Source organism: Mustela nigripes, chromosome 6 (genome assembly GCF_022355385.1).
Source record: "Mustela nigripes isolate SB6536 chromosome 6, MUSNIG.SB6536, whole genome shotgun sequence".
Taxonomy (NCBI): domain Eukaryota; kingdom Metazoa; phylum Chordata; class Mammalia; order Carnivora; family Mustelidae; genus Mustela; species Mustela nigripes.
This window is the reverse complement of record NC_081562.1, coordinates 44,969,799-44,986,174: the sequence shown is the minus strand read 5'-3', so window position 1 is coordinate 44,986,174 and position 16,376 is coordinate 44,969,799. Positions and strand designations below refer to the sequence as shown.

The window sequence follows — 16,376 nt, the reverse complement described above, 5'->3', positions numbered from 1 at the left end:
TCAATTTGGCCTGTTACCAAATGATGAGGATAGGGGTCATCCAGTGTGTGTTCGATGTTTATACCTAATCATGCCCATTAAAGCAAAGACCAATGAGTTTGGAAAGTGCTTGAAAGAAGATGCAAAATATGATGATGGAAATTGGAAGTAGAGCTAATTAAAAAAATTAAATGGGTGAGAAAATGACAAATATTCCCTGTGCATATAGGATAAGTCCTTTGGCATAGAAATTCTTTTTCAAGGGAAAAGGAAATTAAGCAACACATGAAAAGCATTCCTCCTTTGCAATTGACAGTAATCAGTAAGTGTCGAAAAAAAGTGATTGCAGAAATGAAAAAAAAATCTTATGAATATGTGGCAGGAGAATCAGCAAAAACATAGACTGCATATTATGGCCTAATGCTACTTTGGGAAAATGCTAGGAATTTGAGAACTTAAATGCTAAGCTGGTGAATACAAGTGGTACTGATGAAAATTCTGTTATAGGCCAAAAGGTGTAGCTGAAACTAGCCTTTTTTGATAGAGAGATGCCCCACTAGAAAGTCCATCAGGAGAAAGGGTGTTTTGTTTTAAGCTTTGAAGGACTGATTCACTCTTAAATTTGGTTTAATGTACCCAGGGAAGGGCAAAGCTTAAACTCCTCTTTGTCAAATGATCTTAAAAACACTGGTTTAGGACCTAACCACTTTGTGAGTAAAAAAACCAAAAAACAAAACTTCAGAATTTACAATTGGGAGGAAGAAAAGAAGTTGGTTGTTCTCATTTTATAAATACTGGTAATAGGTGACCTCTGTGCATTTCACCTTGTTCATATTAAAATTTCAAATGCAACTTACAATTCTACTAGCCACATATGGTAATTGTCAGAGCAAGGAGTTTTATTTTTTATACTTAAGAATAAATGCATATGTATATAGTATCTTGAGCAAGTGCTAGTCATGGCATAATCAAAATATAACATTTGTTTTTACCTACTATACCTTTTAAAATGTACTTAGGATCCCTGGATGATAATATGGAAATGTCCTATGATGTAGTCTCTTTTGTTTTGTTTTCTCATTTGTAGGTAGGTCCTATATGGCTTTAACATAAAATCTCAATTCAGAATTTAAAATTCAGAAATTAAAATGCCTAATGTAACATTAGCCAACACTTCATCTTTGTTCAAAGATAAGATTTTTCCTCTTCCAAGCTAGAGCCTGTGATGCATTCAATTCCCCCAAGTGGGGGTGAGCTGGAAAGATCCCAACTAGTGATAGCATTGATTTATCAGGGTTTGTACTGCAGACTAACTGCTTCATGCACCATCTCATTTAATCTGCATGACAACCTGCAGGGAAGGTACCATTAATATCCGCATTTTATCCATGAGGAATGGAACCTGGGAGAGATTAAGCCATGTGTTCCAAGTCCTCCAACGTGTAAGTGTTGGAGCTGGGTTTGGATCCCAGACAGTGAAGACTCAAAGTCCCAAGGTTTAACTGTTACATTCACTATCCTCTGCAAGAAGGCCTGGGCAGCAGAGCTGGAAAGAGAACTTGGGTTGTGATTGAGATGCTGTTAGAGTAGAGAACGGAGGACAGTGTTGGAGGGGGGTGTGATTTATAGGGTGACATGCAGCAGGACACAGAAGGAAGAATTAGGTCAGAAGTTGGGGATTTGAGAGCAAGATGGATTTGGGTGGAAGGTCCAGGGCAGAGTCCACAATGCTTCTGTGAATCTGGAGGGTGTGCCTCTGAGTGCTCCTCGGTGGAAGAGTTTAAAGAAGCAGCAGAACACTTCACATGCCAGAGAACCATGGGCCTGCGGACCAGAATTGCAGAATTTAATGCTCTTTCTTAGATGGGTACTGGTAATGGTTATGTACCTATTGGGCCCTTAATACCAGCAAAACCAGTTGTAAGCTATATTCAGCATGACTTGTCATCAGAAGGAAAATGATTCATTTATTTTGCAGTAAGTTCTTGGACATCAGCCATATTCTTGGCACTGCTGGGCCCTGGAAATACAGTGATTGAAATAAAGTGACTTGCCTTTATGGAGGTGAAATTCAGTTGGTTTGGGGTTCCAGCTTTGATGCTGTCTCCCCAGAGAGGCTTTTCCTTGTCACTCACTCTGACTGGGAAGTATCCTCCCTACAACCCCATATTTTTTTTTAACATCTCCTGTGTTATTTTCATTATAGTGCCAATCTTAATCTCTTATTGTTTTATTTATCTGAGTATTCTTTGGCCCCTCCCCCACCCTCCCCCTCCACTGCCCTTCAGCCCCAAAGCTGGAATGTGAGTTCCATGGGAGCCAGGTCATTGTCAGACTCCTGTCCTGAGGCAGAGTAAGGACTCAGCCAACTTTGTGAATGACTGGATGAATGGACAAAATATATTGCACATATAGAGAAAATAAGAAAGATTACTCCTGTGAGAAAGCCTTATGGATTTTTCCCCATTGTGAGACCAAAACTTCTAGGATTAATGTCTGGCGCCTTAGATTTTCCAAGCAGAAAATCGCACATCCAAACAGGGACCACTGCTGTTCGGGAAAGAGCCACTTCCTCTGGTCATACTCCGGACTTGGCAGCGGCTCCGTCTTCTGCTCAGGTCTGGAGGGATTGGTCCCTGAGGTGATGCTCTTGAGTTGCAGGTATCCGACTTCTTTCTTTGGTATTTAACTGTTATCTTCCAGGACTTTCTATCCCTATTCAGGCTCAAGTTTGAAATATGGGTCATTGTGAGTTCTGATCTTAACCAGGACTTTCTTACTACTCTCAAAATGTTTAGATAAATAAATGGATGGCAAATGCAAAATGAATTCACAAGTTTGCATGTGGATAATCGAAGCCAGAATTGGCTGGTGAAGAAAATATTGCTGAGGAGAGCCAGGACTTTAGGGAGTCTGACTAGGCAAAAGGGAAAGTGTCAAGAGAGAGCAAGACCATAGACAGGTTCTTCGAAGACATGTTTCAGATGATATCACCTTTACTCTTAGAACATGGAGTGCAAACGCAATACTATGGCAGAAAGATCTGAGCTGAAGGACACTAGATTCTCACCCTAGAGCCAGGGCTTGGATGTGCCCAGAGTTAGAGCCAATACAACCTATTCTAGATGACAACCCACAATGATCTGTAAGTCCAGAATCTGACCACAGCATGGAGAGGCCAAATATCCCACACTTTTTCTGCTAGTGGTTGTTTAATTATGTAGAGTACATTAGAATAGATATTTACAAAGTCATGCATCAAAACACTGCCACTAATGCTGGCGATCATTTCAGTTTGTATGTATTATTAAACCCTATTTGGTGATTCTTTGGATCTTTCCACATAGTTTCAGTGTTCCTCAAAGTATAGTGCTGTCACGGTAGTAGGACATTTTCCTTGGTGAAAATGACTTCACTTCAGAGTGCAGAGGAGGAAGTTGCAAGGTTATCTTTAGGTTTAGACTAGATTAATGGGAGCGATCTATTCCAGAAGGAATAGTACACTGGGGAGATATCAAATAACAGTCTACCACAAAGACGTTTCCATATTTTCCTCTGGAGCTCAAAGAGGGCTTCTGTGCATGTAGGAGGTGACATGACATTGGAGTGGGTGAGAACATTCAAAGAAAACTAGTTCAATGGGTTGTAAAGAAAACCAACACAAAACAACTCACAGATAGAAATCTTAGGAGCTTTGGTTTTCAAAAGCCAGGATGACAAAATAGAAACAAACAAGCAACAAAAATAAGATAGGTTAATCTCAGAAGTGGAGGAAAGCATCAATATCCTGTTATGACAGGCCCCAACCAACAAACAGTATGATAATTCTCAATAATATCAAGCAAATAAGAACTGAGAAGTGTCCATAGGATTCTGAGATTTTAGTCAGCAAGAGCTGTTTTAACACAGTGTTAAAGGTAGAAGGCAAATTACAGTGCATTGAAGGGATCAAGTAGAGAAAGTCAGATTTTTATGTTAATGTATGTAATTGCATTCACTAGAATTATACGTATATTTGCTATCTGTCTATAGTTTTTAAAGCTGTAGTAATTAATTGGAAACAGAGTCCTATGCATAATTTTATCCAGGATTTTCCTTGAATTTCCAAGTAAATTAAATCTGAACCATTTGAATTTTCTTCTGTTTTCAGGGCATATTAAAGAGGATGGTTGCACATTTTAATGGATGTAGCCTCATGACAAAGTTATTTTTGTAAAAATGGAAATAACCTAATTCATTGTGAATAACTCTTAACAACTTCAAAGTTAAGCAAAAGAATATTTCAGGGGTGCCTGGGTGGCTCAGTGGATTAAGAATCTGCCTTCTGCTCATGTCATGATCTCAGGGTCCTGGGGTTGAGCCCCATATAGGGCTCTTTGCTCAGCAGGGAGCCTGCTCCCCCCCACCCCTGCCCTCTGCCTGCCTATCTGCCTACTTGTGATCTCTATTTGTCAAATAAATAAATAAAATCTTAAAAAAAAATTTCAACTTACCGAAGGTACTTTTTGAAAAAACATCTTCATTGAGGTATAGTAAGTGCAGTAACTACCCACATTTAAAGTGTACAGTTTGATATTTTTAAGATGTGTATATACCCATGAAATCATCACCCTAATGAGCATATCCTTCACTCCTAAGAATTTCCTGTTGCAATCTTTTTTAACATTTAACATTTTAACATCTCCCATCTTTGTCCCCAGGAGACCACTGATCTGCTTTTTGACACTGTAGGGTCAGTTTGCATTTTCTAGAATTTCATATAAATGTGTGATTCGTTTTATATATATATATATAATATATATATATATTCCTTTTTACTCAGTATAGCTATTTCAGGATTCAACTTTGCTATGTATATCGATAGTTCATTTCTTCTTATTGCTGAATAGAATTTTGTTGATATACCACAGTATCTACTTGCTGATAGACATTTGATTTATTTCTAGTTTTTGGCTATTGGAAGTAAAACTGGTAAGAATATTTGTGTACCAGTATGGATATATGCTTCACAAAAGCATTCTTTTTTTTATGATTTATCTATTTATTTGAGAGAGAGAGAGTATGTGAGCAAGTGGGGGGGAGGGGCAGAGAGAGAGAAACTTAAGTAAACTCCCTGCTATTTGGAGAGCCTGACTTGGGGCTCAGTCCCATGACCCATGAGATCATGACCTGAGCCAAAATCACGAGTCATATGCTCAACTAACTGGGCCATCCAGATGCTCCCCAAATATTCTTAAAATATAAAACTATATATAAATATAAAAATATTAAGAGTCTTTAAGTTATAAAGACACAGAGCAGAGAGGCCCAGTTAAAATATCTCTTAGCGGGGTGCCTGGGTGGCTCAGTAGGTTAAAGCCTCTGCCTTCGGCTCAGGTCATGATCCCAGGGTCCTGGGATCGAGCCCCACATCAGGCTCTCTGCAGAGAGTATGTGGGTATGTGCTTCCTCCTCTCTCTCTCTCTCTACCTGCCTCTCTGCCTACTTGTGATCTCCGTCTGTCAAATAAATAAATAAAATCTTTAAAAAATTAAAAAAAAATCTCTTAGTTGTTAGAACAAAATCCAATTTTCTTTGGTATTTTGTTGCAAGGTTATTATATGCATAGTAGCATAATCTGGTTTTTTTAGTTCCACATTTTCCTCCTTTCTGCTATCCATAGACATGGTTCCCTCTATCTATTGTAAGACCTTTCTGTGTCTGTGAAGCTGCCTCCTATTACTGATGCTTCTGTGTTTTACTCTGTTCTCCATCACTTTTTCAGAGTCTAGCTCCATTTGCTGAAGAGTTCTTGTCTGGCTGATGTATAGCCTTATTACTCAGGCCTGACTTCTGTGCCCTTGGAAGTCTGGAAACCAATAGGTAACCTGCTGACTGTTTAGATCACCATTAGTGGTTTCTTTGGCACCTTTAACTGACCCTTCACTGTACCTGCTTATGCTGTTAGTTAGGCTCTTGCTGTCTGATGACTGGCCCCTAAGTGTACCTTCCTACTTATCACCTAGAGTCCCCATCAGGCTCAAGTCAAGAATCTTCTCTCTGTGCCAGTTGAGCCAATCCAGTGTGTGGACTGATCTGCTCACTTATTTTCGGAGACCTGACTACTCTCAACTCTTGAAGAACTCCAGCATGCAGAAGTGCCTCTGTTTTCAACAGGCGTGGCTCCAAAGGATTGTTCATAAGTTCACCTGTTCCTTCAAGAAAATGACCCCAGATGGGTTACTGCTGTTGCCATCTGCTGGTGGCAGACAGAGTTGGCACAGGGTGGGTCTGTTGCCTAGCGTGGTCATATTTAGGGAAGGTCTCAAATTAAAATCTTACACAGAAGAATGTCTACCTATGCTGTATTTGCAATTGGTTCTCTTTTATCTCTTTCAGCCACATTGGCCTTCTTCCTGTTTGTCCAATATACTCACCTCATTTCCCAGTTCATGTCCTCCTTAGGACCTTTACATTTGTTGTCCCTTCTTAGAACACACTTCAACAAATGTATCTGGTGCTCCTACCAGATTTTTGGCTTAGAGCTTCCAAAACCCTTGGAATTTCCTAAGGGTTTGAATGTCTTTGTTATGTTAATGTTGGTATCTTTGTAGGTTGATGAGGTGGCTTTTGGAATTCACCTAAAGATGGGGGCAGATCTGACCTTGCTGTGGACCCAATCACATGATTAGGGAGTAGGAACTTTTAGTCCTCTCTTCTGGCCTCCACCTCCTGAAAGGGGAAAAGAGCTGGAGATTGAGGTCAGTTCTCAAAGACCAAAAATTTAGTCAGTTAGGTCTGTGTAACAAAGTCTCTGTAAAAACCCCAAGGGATGGAGTTCAGAGAGCCTCCCTGGTAGTGAACAGAAAGATTTTGGGGGAATGGTGCATTCTAAGAGGGCATGGAAGCCTCACATCCTTTGTCAGTATCTTGCCCTATGCATCACTTCCATTTGGTTGTTCCTGAGTTATATGCTTTTGTAATAAACTGTAATAATCTAGTAAGTAAAAACACGAGTTATGTGTACCTCTCTTGCAAATTAATCAAACCAAAGGAGGTGGTTGTAGGAACCTCTGATTTATAGCCAGTCAGTTGGAAATACAGATAACAACCCGGGCTTGTTACTAGCATCTTAAGTGGGGCTACAGGATGGTCTTGTAGGACCAAACCCTTAACCTGTGGAATCTGATGCTATCTCCGGGTAGATAGTGGCAGAATTGAGTTGAATTCTCATATTTTCCAATGTCCAGGAATTGCTTGGTGGTGTGGAAATCCTCTTTAACCCTGTGCTGAAATGGAGTCCATGATCCTAAAAGACTGTCCCTCAACCCCTTTCTGCCCTTTCTTTCCTGAAGCGATCATGATTCTGAATTTGGTGTTCATCATTCCTGTACGTGTGTGATTGTATGTGCATTTTGCCACTACTATCTGGGTATGTGTGTACCTGTGTGTGAGTGTCCATTTATAACATATGGAATTAGTCTGCTTATTTTTGAGTATCATATAATAAGGGTTAATTTAAATCTTACTTGTTCCCTCAACATTATGTTTTTCAGATTATCCATATTGATTTATAGAGGATAAGAATCTAGGGGTAAGATTGCTATGATTGCTATGTAGTATTCCTCTCTTATAACTATTTTATAGTTTCTTTCTCCACTATCTTATTAAAAGGCATTTGATTTTCCCTTTTCATTCTTCTTTTTTTTTTTTTAAAGATTTTATTTCTTAGGGAGAGAGAGCATGAGCGGGGGGCGGGGCAAGAGGCAAAGGGAGAGGGAGAAGCAGGCTCCCTGCTGAGCAGGGAGCCCAAAGCAAGACTAGATCCCAGGACCCCAGGATTATGACCTGAGCCAAAGGCACTGAGCCACTCAGGCACCCCTCTTCTTTCCCTCTCAAAAAACTATACTGGGGCACCTGGGTGGCTCAGTTGGTTAAGTAACTGCCTTTGGCTCGGGTCATGATCCTGGAGTCCCGGGATCGAGTCCCAGGCTCCCTGCTCGGCAGGGAGGCTGCTTCTCCCACTGACCTCTCTCCTCTCATGCTCTCTTTCTCTCTCTCAAATAAATAAATAAATAAAATCTTTAAAAAACAAAAAGAATACTGTAGCAAACATTCTTGTGCCATTTTTTTCTCAGCATCCCAGGTAGTTCCTCTAGGGTTATTGGGAGTTGGAGCTTTTGGGTCAAAGACTGAAAACATTCTGTTGTGATTAAGAGCAAAGCTCTGGAATCGAGCTCCCTGGGTTTGAATCCTCACTCTGCTACTTCCTGGTTTTCCCGAGAAGCCATGAGCAGCAGCTGCGTACAGCCCTTGTGAACACACACACACCTTACCCAACCCCTGGCATCACGCGTTCATCTTGGCTTAGGTCCCTTTGGCTCCAGTTGATCCTGCTGGCTTCACACGCGATGACTGCTTTGCATTTCTGTACCATTTCTGATCCATGAAGAGGTTTATTTTCAAGCCTGGAGATATTTTTTAGTTTTCCCTTTTAATATTTTATTTATCACTCCTATGTGTTTGGAGCTGAGGGAGTACATCAAAGCATGAACTTATTGTGTCACCTTAACCAGAACTTGATAATACCTCTCCAGCCTTTTAAAATAAGCACACATCTTAGTATCATCTAATCAAAGATTTTTGGAGCTGGAAGGGATTTTAGAGATAATGAAGGCCAATAACCTTATTTTATAGGTGAGGGAATTGTGGTCTTGAGAAATTAAGTGATTTACCGAGGTCATATATCTAGTTAATGGTGGAGGGCAGGACCGGAACCGAAGCCTGCGGACTCCCTCAGTAGTCCTTTTGCTAGCTTCCACTATTGCAGTCTTGTCTCTAATCTGTATTTGCATGCAACATTTTATTTTTAACAGAACTCAAAAAATACAGGAGCATCTCTGCAATTAAAAAAATGACACATCACATTTTTAAACTGATAGATGTTTTCTCTCAAAAAAAATTTGAGGTAAAAGAAAGAGTACAGTATTCACTGCCTTGGGCTGAATATATTTTCATTAGAAGGCACAATGCCTTTTGACTCTGTAGATTTCTGCTGCATTTGGTTTCCTTGACTTCCTGAAACTTATTAGGATGGGCCCATCAATAATGGTGCCGATACTTCTAGCCTCTTCCAACACTGGGTCTGAAAATGAACGGTGATGAATGGATATGGCCAGCGTGTACAGTGATAGCCTATATTTCTGCTGTCATGGAGAAATAGCAGGTAGTTTAATTTAGAAAAAAAATTACCGAGAAAGAGCAAATATTCCCTTTCATTAGGATTTCTGGACTTTTCTAGGATATGAATTTAGAATCCGATATGTCTGTTAAAGCCTTTGGAATTGTTTTATTCTATTTCTAGATCTCTTAGCTGTGCCTAAGCATCCGTACGCTGCTATGGAGAACTGGGGACTAAGTATTTTTGTGGAGCAAAGAATACTGCTGGATCCCAGTGTTTCATCTATTTCTTATTTACTGGATGTCACCATGGTCATTGTTCATGAGATATGTCACCAGGTAGGAGAAAAAGGATCAGGTGTAAGTATGACTGCAAACTATTGAGAATGCAGAATGATTTCAGATACTTAGATTAGGAACTACATTATTACCCTCCCAATTAAGTTTTAATTAGGTAGAGAGCACTGTGCTGTTCTTTACGGAGGGTATGTCATTTTTCTCAGCTGACGGCACAAACAAAAGCAAACACACTGATGGTATTGAATGAGCAACTGTCATTCAGTGTAGCTGAGGAGTGAGAGGGAACCGCCACCCAGCAGCCTCTTCTGAGATCCTGTCCGGTCCTGGGTCCTTGTCAACCTTGCTTTATTTCCTTGTGATTATTGGCATGTATGTATGGTAAGTGCAGCGATGGCAGTGATTTATTGCGCTGCTGCAAGATGCAGCTGAGTTTTGTGTACGTGTCAAAATTTGCTTTTGCTGAAATCAATTTGTTATTCCCTTTTTCCCATCACATAGACACTTAGGAAGTCTTTCACTAACTCAGCCATAGACTCTTTGTTCTCTAGTGATTGATATTTTTTTGTCTTGGCATGTTTAGAAATTCATATGTAAATTAACCAACTTTGTAGTGAAGCAAAGATAAAATTAATTTCATTTTGATTTTATGCACTTTCTTACAACGAGTGGAAGGTATTACAGAGATTTCGCAATGCTTATTTGAATCTTGATTCTAGTTTTAAAAAAAAAAAAGACAAAACTGAAAATAAATGTTCATGCTAATGGAAAGCAGTACCTCTCCTGGTGGGTATGGATGGTTTTAAATTAAACCACTGGAAATCTCATTGCGATACTGTATGGCTTCTATTTGTTAGGAACCCAAAACCTTTTTAAAAAGATGGAAAAACTCAAGAAGGAATTATGTGGAAAATGCTGTTAGCAAAATGCTGTTAGCAAAAAGTGAAGTGCTAAATGCTAATACATGAACACTGACTTAATGATAAATTGGTTCAGGCCATGCGGCCATTTCCCTCAATGCCAGCCTCCCTCAAGGACACCTGTATGATGCTTCTGTCTGTCCTGCTGGCCAGGTCAGGCATGTGTCCCTTGCCCCAGAGATGTAAGGGGATCCATTGCACAGATAATCAGGGTTCCTCCACCATGCTAAAGAGGAGGCTTTCCAATGAAACACAGTAATTCTTGGAGGCATAAGCAGATTCCTTTTTGTAGATTCCTAGAAACAGTTCACTTGTATAGTCTGTTGAAATAAGAATACATTGATGATGTTATCTTTGTTCCTAGAACTGGATTTTATTTGTTCCATATTTTATGTCAACTTTCTTGTTATAACTTATTGGTGCTAGGCTACTTACCATGAGAAGATGGACCAGAGGCTGGGAAAACCAGAATTTCCATTCTCATGTTATTTTCTGCATTACCCTCTCTTCTCACCTATGCATTGTCATGATTTTCAAGACAGGCTCTCAGTTTAAAGGAGAAATATCCATTTTTGATTAAGAATAAAAATTATTTTAAATATCATTTATTTTGTGTCCATTAATGTTGAGTTATTGTTTATTTGTACTTCATTTCGAGATCCTTTTGAGTAACTGATTCTTTATTATTGATACTGAAACCCTCAGTCACCAAGCTCTTTCCTGGAGCTCCTAAAGCTATACCTGACCTGATAACTGTTTTTCTTTCTCCTTAAGTTTCTTAAATATCTTGTTCCCACTTAGGCTTTTCACACTGAGTGTTGCTTACATCTGTCTGGAATCTTCTTTCCAAGGCTTTCTCCTGACTGTTTCCTCCTTATCGTTAAAGTCTAAGCTCAACGGTCAATGGCTTAGAGAGAGCATTTTTGCTTTGACAGTCAAGAGTGGCTCTTCCCCCATTCCTGTCACATTTTATTAGGATTTGAAATTGTGTTGTTCATCTGCTTATATATTATTTATTTTATACCTTACCTCATTACTCCTGTCTCCACAATAAAGCATCAGCTGTACAAGAAGGGACATTTCCCAACTTCTCATCATCACACCCAAGGTCCTTAGGATAACTCTAAACATATAATGTTTTTGTTTTTATTTTTAATGGAAAAAAGAATTTCTTTAACTTTTTGCTGAACTAAGCAAGGATTTCAGAGTGGCGCATTGTGAATTAATTAAAACACCATTTAACAATTACAACATTATTGGGACACCTTGGTGGCTCTGTCAGTTAAGCGTCTAGCTCTTGGTTTCAGCTCAGGTCATGATCTTAGAGTCTTGAGAGCAAGCCCTGTGTCCAGAACCAGGCTGGGCATGGAGCCTGCATAAGATTTGCTGTATCCTTCTCCCTTTGCTCCTTCCCCCACTAGCTTTCTCTCTCTCTCTCTCTCTCTCTATCTCTCTTCATTTATAAATAAATAAATAAAAATAAGACATTATTTTTCATGAAGGGATTTTAGAGATTTTTTTGATCCAGCCCCTTGTTATCATAGAGAGACTGAAAGTCCTCAGTTTCTTCAACCAGCCCATGTCTTCTTTGAGTTGTCTGTGCTGTTGGAAGGCAATGCTTCAATACCTCCTGTGATGAGAGCTCACCACTTGAGGCAGTATTCTCCCAACTTTGGCCATCTCATTCCATTAGAGGGTCTCCTATATTTTCAGCAGACATCTTCCAACCCTGATTTCCATCCGTTAGTCCTTATTTGTACCTTGTAGGGCCACATGACACAAGTCTCTTTGTCTTCTGTGTATTAGACCTCCAAATATTTGAAAATAGCTATCATTTGTTTTTTCTCTTGAGTTTTTTCTTCTCCAGGTTAAATACTCTTTTTTTATTCTTGGTCATTATATTTTTGTTCTTCCCTGAAAACAAAAACAAAAAACTCATGTCACCAAGTGATTGAACAAATGAGTAGTCTTGCCACAATACATTTTAAGATCATGAATTCCAGTATGATAGCCATAGTTTAATACATTTAATTTTAGATGAAATAATTCTGGGATAAATTTGATTTGATCTGATGCTCATTCATTTTTCAATTGCAGTGGTTTGGTGACCTTGTGACTCCAGTATGGTGGGAAGATGTGTGGCTGAAGGAAGGTTTTGCTCACTACTTTGAATTTGTTGGCACAGACTACCTCTACCCTGGCTGGAATATGGTAGGTGCACTTTTTTTTAGTTGTTTGGACTTCCTAGCAAAAGGTTGGTCTCATATTATATTATCATTATCTTATATAATCATTATATTATATTATATTAGCATTATATTATATTATCATTAGAGCTTATATTTGTATCTTACCTCATTCCTCCTGTCTCCACAATAAAGCTTATATTTCATTAGAGCTTATATTATCATTATATTATCATTAGAGCTTATATTGTCGTTAGAGGTGACTGAAAATACCCTCTGGAAAAATCACATGTCCAATAAAGAAAAAGTAACCAAAATTTAAATTTAACTTAAATTCCAAAAAGTATTTCAAAAGAGTTCTGTTTTATTTATTAGAACTGAATAGAGTTTGATTGGTTATAAGTTGATTTCAAAATGGTATAGCTTTTCTTATAGAAATATCTTAGATTGTAACATTTGAGAACAAAGGAAAATTCTTTAAAATGGAAAAGGTAACAGTAGTTAATAAGTAATATTTTAAGTGTGAAGAGTATTTTAGTATATATAAAAATGAGACCTTAATACTTCTTCATTGTGACTAATATTTGCTTATTTGTAAAATACATTATAGTTGTAGATATACTTTAGGATCAAATAACTTAGTAAGATGTCATTAACTTCATTAGGAATTATGCACATTATACCTGTACTCTAAGAATCTGTCTGGGGTTGCCTGGGTGGCTCAGTCATTAAACATCTGCCTTGGGCTCAGGTCATGTTCCCAGGGTCTTGGGATTGAGCTCCACACTGGGATCCCTGCTTAATGGGAACCCTGCTTCTCCCTCTCCTACTCCCGCCTTAGGTTTCCTCTCTTGGTGTCTCTCTCCCTGTCAAATATATAAATAAAACCTTTAAGAAAAAAAAGCCTCAAAAATATATCTGTCTGAACCTGAAGTCGGATTTGTTGTCCTTTAAGCAATGATGGTTCTAGAACATCCTAAAAGAAAAAGTGGAGGAAAGGCATGGTTTTTATGTGTCTTTTAATATAAGTTTTCATTTTATATATGCTTTTGTTAATCAATAAGTAACTATGTTATTATTAAATGAAACCCGGGATGTATGTTGTTTTGGAACTTGAATTTTAAATTTAATTTAAGTGATACTGTGTAAAAGTTGCCAAGTACTAACATTTGTTGGCTTCCAGAAGCTCATATTTCACCTGCGATATAGCATAAACAATAACATATATTTATTTTACATTGCTGTTTTTTGATGTTTAAATTATTAATAGTGATTATCTAATTATCTATCGTCATTATGAGTATGTTTTGAAGAGTTAAACCAAGGTGAAATATGGTCTGTAAGTCATGATATAACTACTTTATCATCAGTTCAGCCAACTTCTGCTGCATAAAAATAATGTGATCTTACAAATCTCACAGAGGAACCATGACAATAGTAATATCATTTGATATATTTTCATTATGTTCATGGATTTTTTGTCCTTATTTTGTAAAAGCAACATGGGTCATCTCCTCAAACAATGAGATACTTTTATTTAACCCTCTGTAACTAGGTGCGTCTGCATATATGACATGATTCTAAAAATCTTGCTGCTTTATCATGGCAGTGAAAATGCCTTTTAAGAACTTTAAAGAAAAATCACCAATACTGTATACTATTAATTATTTAATGCATTCTTGTAACAAATGTGAAATTTTAAAACAAGAATGTTTAAAGATATTGAAAATATTCCCCAAGTTCCTTCAAATATCTTTTCATTTTTACATGACTTTTAACCAACTTTGTTTAAAATTTTCATTTAATTTTCATTATGCTGTGGATTATTACTGATTTATAATTTCATTATGTTTCAATATTAAAAAAATGACCTAAATACAAGTGACATGCTACTCATATAGGTAAGCTTTTTTTTTTTTTTTTTAAAGTTCATTCAGCCATCTATTGTAAAACCCCTTCTAGTCATCATTATGAAAAATACATCTTGGATTAAAAAGTAATCAACAGAATTATACATGGGCTGAAAACTGACAGCCTTTGTTGGCTCTGGCATGGCAATATATCCCAAGTCTCAATGTCTTTATACTGATTTTGTCTCTGAATAATTTTTTTGTGCTCTTTCATCATTTTTTATCAGTTAAGTTATAAATGTAGGCCTTCTGGAGAACATATTTATAAGATGTATTGGAAATGAACATAAAGTATAAATAACCCACCTGGGACTTTGTTTTTAATAGAATACAGACCATGAACTGAAAGTATAAAAACCCTGGGGTGGTAAGATATAAGATTTTTATTTCCTATAAATCCATATTTCATAATTAAGAAATGAGAATTAATGATGTTATAAGTACAGTGATATAGGAAGCTCACCTTATTATTAAACTAATAAATGGAAGAATAAAATCCATTACAGTTAATTAGGCAACAGTGAGAGGAGGTACAGGTCTTATCATGATGTCTCTTTATGTTCAGATTGTAAAGATTATAAACACTTTTTAATCTCTGATTGCTTTTGCTTTTTGGTAGCTATATTTAGAATACCTCATTGTACTAAATTCAAAAAACCTATGAGAAAAAATTATAAACAAATTGCTCCTCTCTATATCATTAATATCTTCTTTGCAAACAAAATTTTTAGAGTAAGTTAGCCCCATAGATAAGAGGATTATTAAGTAACTTTCAGGCTCTGCCAGCACTATTTTTCATAATGGCATCAGCAGGAGTGGAAGAAATACTAGAAAGAACTGCTGCGTCAGCAGTAACTCATACCGTTGTGATATGTGCAAAAGCTTACCTAGGAGTGCCGGGCTGGGGCTTCGCTAGAGCTTAGCCTAAAATAGAAAAATCAGAAGTCAGACTCGTGTCAGGAGTAAAGGAATTCCAGAAGCTGACCCCTTCTGTCTCTAATCTCAAAAACAGTGCTTTTATCATTTTTACATACCCAGTCTCGAGCCCTAAAGTACAATTTCAATTTGCTATGGTGATTGTTATGACAAAGTACCTTCAATGGAATAGCAATAAAGAAGCCCTGAATTACATAATCTTGTCAAGGAAGTCCTTGTTCTGATTTAGGCCAGTATATTTGCTTAGTCTGCTTAATTAGTTAGTAAAGTCTTAGATTGTGTGTGTGTGTGTGTGTGTGTGTGTGTGTGTGTGTGTTTAGAGCCAGTTGCTGATACAGAAGTAATCAGTTTTTATATTAGAAACACTCCATGGAATAAAAGCTGTTAAGATGGTTTTGTTCCCAACAAACTAATCAAGTTTACCATTTTATAGATATGGGCCTTTACAGGTGCTATGACGGAAGGTCCGAGGAATGTACTGGAAAGAAGAAATTCAGATTCCAGGAAGGTGTTTCACTGCTCTGACTGTTTCTTATCATTTGAAAAATGGGGGCAATTGTCCTGACTTATCACGCTCGCAGGATTTTTGTGAAGATAAAATAACTTGCAAGGTCTTTGAAATGTATGAGCCACTATACAAATGTGAGTCGGCATCACGTACCTGGAAAATAAATGCTCCATTAGAAAGGGGCATTGATTTTATGTATAGATGCCCTAACACTTCCAAGCCCAGTCATCTGTTTTGACACCCTAGATTTATAACAATTATGTAGAGATTACAAAATAATTTTTATAATCCTTGTACCTGGACTCAGTCTCACCAAATCAATTCTTATCTATACTGGCAATGTGGATTCTTCTGTAGGAACATAAGCCTTGTATAATATTTCATTCATCAAACAGAAGTGTCAAGATTATCAGAAGCAGCTTCTTCAGCTCAGGGCTAAGGATGCATTTCAGGGGCATGTGGTCCTTTTGCTTGACGCTAT

The 16,376-nt window shown here is 37.8% G+C and overlaps 1 protein-coding gene across 1 annotated transcript in view; it reads left to right on the top strand.

The window, feature by feature from the left end:
• Positions 1-16,376, top strand: part of TRHDE (thyrotropin releasing hormone degrading enzyme) — a 405,975-nt gene that overhangs the window by 182,288 nt on the left and 207,311 nt on the right. The window contains exons 4-5 of the mRNA XM_059402447.1: positions 9,323-9,477; positions 12,453-12,566. Coding sequence (XP_059258430.1) covers positions 9,323-9,477; positions 12,453-12,566 — 269 coding nt within the window. The remainder of the gene's footprint in view (positions 1-9,322; positions 9,478-12,452; positions 12,567-16,376) is intronic.